This window comes from Palaemon carinicauda, chromosome 12, assembly GCF_036898095.1.
Source record: "Palaemon carinicauda isolate YSFRI2023 chromosome 12, ASM3689809v2, whole genome shotgun sequence".
Taxonomy (NCBI): domain Eukaryota; kingdom Metazoa; phylum Arthropoda; class Malacostraca; order Decapoda; family Palaemonidae; genus Palaemon; species Palaemon carinicauda.
Window position 1 is genome coordinate 41,081,733 of NC_090736.1, and position 6,891 is coordinate 41,088,623.

At 36.5% G+C, this 6,891-nt stretch overlaps 1 protein-coding gene across 1 annotated transcript in view; it reads left to right on the forward strand.

Moving 5' to 3' along the window:
- The first annotated feature begins 463 nt into the window (after positions 1-463).
- Positions 464-6,891, forward strand: part of LOC137650775 (uncharacterized) — a 41,554-nt gene continuing 35,126 nt past the window's right edge. The window contains exon 1 of the mRNA XM_068383932.1: positions 464-3,777. Coding sequence (XP_068240033.1) covers positions 939-3,777 — 2,839 coding nt within the window. The 5' untranslated portion in view covers positions 464-938. The remainder of the gene's footprint in view (positions 3,778-6,891) is intronic.

Genomic DNA, 6,891 nt, shown 5'->3' on the forward strand with positions numbered 1-6,891 from the left:
AGGTAGGAGAAGGAAGACAGCATACCTGTAGTTACTTCTGACACAGGAAAATCCTTCTCTACGTCAACAAGCCCACCAGCAACCAGTTCTAAATTTAACTTCACATAGAAGTTCAACCTTTCATTAAAGTGAACATTTTTTAATGGACTTGTTTTATTCCTTCCATCGTACAATTTTCAAGATGGCGCCCAACGTGGGGCTTGAGTAAGAAATTTGGTTGCTGGTTGGTCTCGTTGAGTGTATGATTGGCGGAGAGAATGACGAAAGTACGAGAATTTTCGAATTTATCAGTGTTGAAATTTTGTTTATAATTTATGTTGTCCTTGAATTTTACCTAGTTTATATTTTGGTTTTTGTATTGTCATGAAACTGTCAATTCTAGGACATTCTTATGTTAGAGATTTGGAGCTTAGTGTTAATAGCTCAACAATTTTGATTGAACAGACATCTTTTGATGTTCAGTTTCTTGGTTTTCCTGGTGCCACATTTAATTATTTTTTGAATATTCTAGCTCTCCTAGAAGATGTTTTCACGTATAACCCCGATTATTTGTTGGTAATTTTAGGAGGTAATGATTTGAAGTCTCGTGTAGATTTGTCAGTGGTAAAGAATAATTGCAAAGAACTTTACAAGATTCTGAGATCCAGGTTACCAAGATCTTGTATAATTGCATCTCAAATTGAAATCCGATTTTATGAAAGGAGAAATCGGTTTGATAGCCCCTGCGTGGAAGAATTCAAGTTAATGAGGCGTTATCTCAATAAATTTATTAACAAGTTGAGTTTCAAGAATTACTTGTTCAGAGTAGAGGGTCCAGGTAGATTAGATAATAGAAGGTTATACAGGGACGCCGCACATTTAAACTCTGTTGGGTTAGATCTGCTCTATAGATGTATTTGTGATTGTCTGAAATATTGTTTTAATAGCAATCAGCAAAGATGTCAGAATTATCGCTTTTGATAAATTCTCGGAAATACATCCGCAGTCAAGTGACTAAGAATGTCAATCGAATTGAAGATTGTAAATTGGGTTCAGAAGTTGAACGGCGATCACTTATCTCTAAATTTCATGGATTTGCTGAAGAGCTGAAGGTTTATAATTCTAAAATAGCTAAGTTATTATGGGAAGAAGAGGAAGATGAATCCAAATTGAATATTGAGTTTGAAGCTTGTGAGAGCTACTTGGATAAAATAAACTTTTTTATAGCTACCCTTGAGGCTACTAAAGATTCAGTTCCTCCCCATTCTGTACTTGAAGAAGCTAGAAGCCTTTTGAAAAGCCCTACAGCTCCTTTACCAGCATTTAAAAGTGTAGAGGGAGAAAATATAGAGAAATTTCTTTCTGAATTTGAAGAGGTTATTAAAACCTTCAAGTACACTCAGAGAGACAAATTACTGCTGCTGAAGCAACAAGTGTCAGGTCGTGCATCCATACTACTCGATTCACTTGAAACAGACAAACAGACATATGAAGATGCAAAATTAATTTTAAGGTCTGCTTTAGCATCCCCTAGGTTTCAGAAGTTTACGTTAATAAAACAGTTGACAGATATGAAAATGCCTTACCAAACAGATCCATTTGCGTACGTTGGTCAGATGAAAAATTTCATGGAATCTGTTAAGTTGTTGAAAATGGAAGCGGACGATTTTTTGAACTATTTCTTTTGGAATGGCATGAACAGCACCTTCCAATCTCAGCTAGTAAATATTACCAATAAGACGAGGCCCTCCCTTTCAGAAATTAATGATAACATTTTTGAAGCATGTGAACGATATGACATAGCATCTCAGAAAATTTATACAAAAGTTAAGAAGTTTCCCAAAACTTCAGAGACTGTTAATCTAGCCTCTAATGTGAATATTGAGGGGCAGCCTACTAAGGCGAAATGCTCTTTATGTGCTTATGACAGAGCAACTGATGATCACCAAGTTTTCAAGTGCCCGGTTTATAATAGTAATAAAGCAAAGGTGGATAAGCTGAAAGAGATAGGAGGTTGCCTTAAGTGTGCCAGTTCCTCTCATTCTGCGGGTTTGTGCAAATTTAGACTTCATAAGAAATGCAGAGGTTGTAATGGCTGGCATTTCACCTTTCTCTGCATTAAAAAAGATTCCCCAAAAGAAGAGGTAGTCAATGCTAGAAGTCTTAATAAAAACTCCAATTTAGTTAATGAGAAATCTGAAAAGGTTTCCACGGGGGTAGTATTTTCAGTGGATGCTCTTCAGTGCTATGGTAATAGATCTGCTCTACCAACTTTCACTTGTCAGCTAGAGGACCATACCCAAATAAGAGGTTTACAAGACTCGGGCTGTCAGTGTAATTTTATTACGGATAGAGCGGTTAAGAAGATTCAGTTTAAAGTTTTGAGGAGAAATGTGAGTCTTACTGTTAATGGTTTTAACTCTGCTAAATCATATAATACAAAGGTTGTGGAACTGAATTTAAAATTTGGTCAGGAAATTTGCAAGGTGGAGGCCCTATGTGTACCTTATATAAATATAAATTTGAAGTTGCCTAATTTGTTCAGGGTGGCAAGCCATTTCTCTGCTAAGGGTTACACCCTTGCAGATAAACAGTTGCTAAATAATGGGTATGAGTTAAATAGTATAGATTTCATCCTAGGCACTAACTCTGCTCACTGCACTATGGCGTCAACAGTTAGGTTTGGACAGGATAGTCCTTCAGTATACTTTCAAACTTCCTTTGGAGTGATGCTTCTTGGTAATGTTGACACAATGTTAAAAAATTTACATTGCCTTCCTGATTTAAATGCAGTTGAAACTTCAATTACTTGCAAGTCTGATGTTGCTCAGTTGGATGTAGGTTCTCTTGATTCCATTGGCCTTGGATTAGGTAAATTTAATGATGAATCTATATTGGAGCATGAGGAAATGGTGGTAGAAGCTAATTTTCTAGTTTTAAATGAGAACGGGGGCATAAATGAGCAAGCACTACAAAGGGCCACCGAGGAAATGTTGGAATATGACTGCAAAAGGATCCTTAATTATGATAAGAAAGAGAATGAGACATCTGTGGAACTCAATAATTCTCTAGTAAGATATGCACTTAACAATGCCACTGTTAATGAGGATAGTAGAATAACAATGCCTCTGCTATGGAACAGTAAGGTGTCACACTTACTTGGTAAAAATTATAAACTAGCTGAAGCAGTGTTAAAGTCAAATTTAAAGAAGCTTTGCAAAAGGGAGATGCATCTGAAACTCATGGATGAAGTCATTAAAGAACAAGAAAATTTAGGAATAATTGAAAAGATCCCAAACCTTAAGCATTACCTAACTGAACATCCTGAACATAGTTTTTTACCCCACATGGGGGTGTTTAAACTTGATCGAGAGACTACCAAATGCAGAGTAGTATTTCTATCAAACATATTTGAGGCGGACCCTAGAAAACCCATGACAGTAAGCCATAACCAGGCAATTCATCCAGGGCCGTCATTAAACCAAAAATTAAGTTCAGCCTTACTTCACTTACGATTTGGTTCGAAAATATTGTGCTTTGATCTCAAAAAGGCTTTTAATCAGATAGCACTTAGACCTTCAGATCAGAATAAATTACTTTTTCTTTGGGTTAGAAGTGTGAAGAAGAAAGATTTTTCCTTAGTTGGTTACAAGAATCTTAGATTGAGTTTTGGTTTAAGATGTAGCCCTACAATTTTGATGTTGAGTCTTTATAAGATACTGGTTTTGGATGTGGAGGATGATATTCAAGAGGTAAAAAATATGAAGAAATTGCTTTATCAGTTGTTTTATATGGATAATGGAGCTTATACCTGCAAAAATTCGGATACCTTGGAATGGGCCTATACTCGGCTAACAAATATATTTTCTCCCTATAGAATAGAATTGCAACAAATTGTCACCAATGATGGGCCCCTTCAAGAAGTCATTGACTCAGACTGGGATCAACATACATTAACGGAAGTTAAACTTTTAGGTTTGAAATGGAATAGGGAGTTGGATACCCTTTCAACTTTTCCCATTGTTTTGGAAGCTTCGGCCAGTACGAAGAGGTCCATCCTCAAGTCCATTGCTTCAAACTTTGATTTGTATAATATCAATGGTCCAGTATTTAATAGGGCAAGGCTATTTATGCATGATTTACAGTGTGATAAGTCATTAGGATGGGATGATATTTTACCTGCTGAAAAGCTAAAAGAATGGAAATGCATTGCAAGGCAAGCTAATTCTACTCCTGAAATTGTTGTTCAAAGAGTTGTTGGGGAAAGAGATGGACAATACAGACTTATTGCTTGTGTAGATGCTAGCAGTATGATATATGGAGCTGTTCTGTATATAGAGAACATTGATACTGGCCAAACAAATTTTTTGTTAGCCAAAAACAGGCTCATAAACAGACAGTCTAATACGAAGTCCATCCCTTCCCTGGAGTTACAAGCCATTTGTTTGGGTGTGGAGTTGTTAATTGATTTGTATAAAGATTTAGGAGGGCCTGATTGCCTCGTTCCAATTGCAATAAAAAGTTTGGATTTGTACTCTGATAGTTTGGTAGCTCTTTCTTGGATCAATTCATATTCCTATAAACTGGATAAAATGCAGAAAAGGTCTGTATTTGTTCTTAACAGGCTACAGCAAATAGATAAGTTATGTGAAACGTTTCCTGTTAATTTTACTTTCATCACTGGAACTGCCAATCCTGGAGACTGCATAACAAGAACCTTGTCCTATAAACAGTTAATTAATACAAACTATTTTTCCGGACCTCAACCTGATATCCACCAGTCTATAGTCAGTCAAGATATTTTGAGAGTTACAGTTCCTAACCCTAGGGCTACCCTTGACTTTAAAGAGGAGAATGTTTTAAGTAATGTTTGTGCACAAGACCTTAGGGAGGACGTTGCTGAGCATCTAGTTTCTCCAAACAGATACTCTAGTTTCTCTCTCATGGTTAAAGTGCAAGCCAGGGTTGCCCAGTGTTTTGCCAAATGGAAAGCTACAGTTACAGCTAGAAAACTGAAGGTTCCCGTTGAATCTAATGATACAGGATTTTACGTGAAAGCTCTGAAGATGATCATATTGAAAGAACAAAAAATTCAGTTTCCTAGTGTGTTGGAGTATTTTGCATCCAATTCTAAACTTCTTAAGGATATACCTAATTTGGTAAGACAGTTGAATGTTTACCCAGATAAAGATGGAATTCTCAGAGTCAAAAGCAAGTTGGACAGGTGGAAAGGTAAACAGAGGTGTTGCTTCCCAATCTTGCTGTTTAACAAAAGTTCCTTGACAGAACTGATAATCAGGAGTCTTCATATAAAACTCAAGCATGCTGGTTATTATTCTGTTCTGAATGAGCTACGCAAGAAGTTCTGGATACCACAATGTTTTTCAGCTGTTAAAAGAGTGGTAAAAGATTGTGTCATCTGTAAAAGGTACAAGGAGCATACCATTCGGTTAAATCAGTCCCCTTACCGGGAGTTTAGAATGGATCCTTCCCAGATTCCCTTCAGTTATGTATATATTGATTATTTTGGATCATATTTTGTAAAGCAACAGGGTAGTAAGGTGAAGGTTTGGATTTTGTGTATGAGCTGTATGTATACAAGGGCCATTAATTTGAAATTATGCTTGGATTTGTCAGTCAAGGAATTTTTGAGATCATTCACTCTACATACCTTTGAACATGGTTTACCACAATTTGTAGTGAGTGATTTGGGGACACAACTTGTTGCCGGGGCTAATGTTATTGCAGATTTTTTAAAAGATCCTGATACTCAGTCATACTTTGAAGAAAATGGAATTAAACCTATTGAATTTGAAAATTATTACAAGGGTTGTAGCCAAATGGGTTCTTTAGTGGAAATTTGCATAAAAATGGTAAAACATTTAATTAACAAATCCATTAAAACAAATGTGTTAGACATAAGGGATATGGCCTTTCTTATATCTCAGGCAACTCATCTTATAAATCGTCGTCCCATTGCCTTTAAGGATGGTTTAAGGGATGTGCCTGATGAAACTGTACCTAGCCCAATAACTCCAGAAATTTTAATACATGGCTACGAGTTAACCTCTGTTAACATTATACCCGAATTGCAGTGTGATCCTGAATTAGATGGAGAGTATGACTTGAAAGATTCACCCTCAAGAATAATTGAGGACACTTACAGCAAGCTGAGGAAGGTAAGAGAGACCTTGATTAGAATTTATCATTCTGAATTTTTGACGACATTGATAAATCAAGCAGTTGATAAGACTGACAGATACAAGCCTGTTAAACATAAAATCATTGAAGCTGGAGACATTGTTTTGCTGAAGGATCCTCATACTAAGGCCTTAAATTATCCACTTGGGATTGTTAAGGGGGTGGTAAAGAATGACCTTGGAGAGGTGACCAATGCTCAGATTTTGAAAGGGAAGTCTGGTGAAGTTGTGAAAAGACATGTTACCAGCCTTATACCCTTGCTCAGGGATAAAGGTTGTATTAGTGGCATTGCTCCCTCTGTGAGACCCAAGAAAACTATAGCAGTGGACTCTAATTATAGGTATCCAAAGAGAGCAGCTGCCGTTGCTTCAGGATTAAGGACTAAGGATATGCTCCTAGAATAAATTAAGAACTTCCTCAGATTTTCAAAGCCTAGAAAATCCGAGCTCCTTCCCTGGAGTGTTGGAAATTCTGTTTAATTAATGTTGTTCCTTTTGCTGTTGCTACAGTATTTGGTTAGCAAATCATATATTCCATTGTTTATTAATTTTCTTTCTGGGTAAACCTGTGTTACCCAGTGATAACTTATGCATTATTATTATTATAATTAAGGGTAGTTTACGCTTGAAGGGAAACCCAGCATATTGTATATTTTCGTTTTGACGGTAAATCCTTTGAAGCGTGAACTACTAAACAACCCTTTCGGAACTA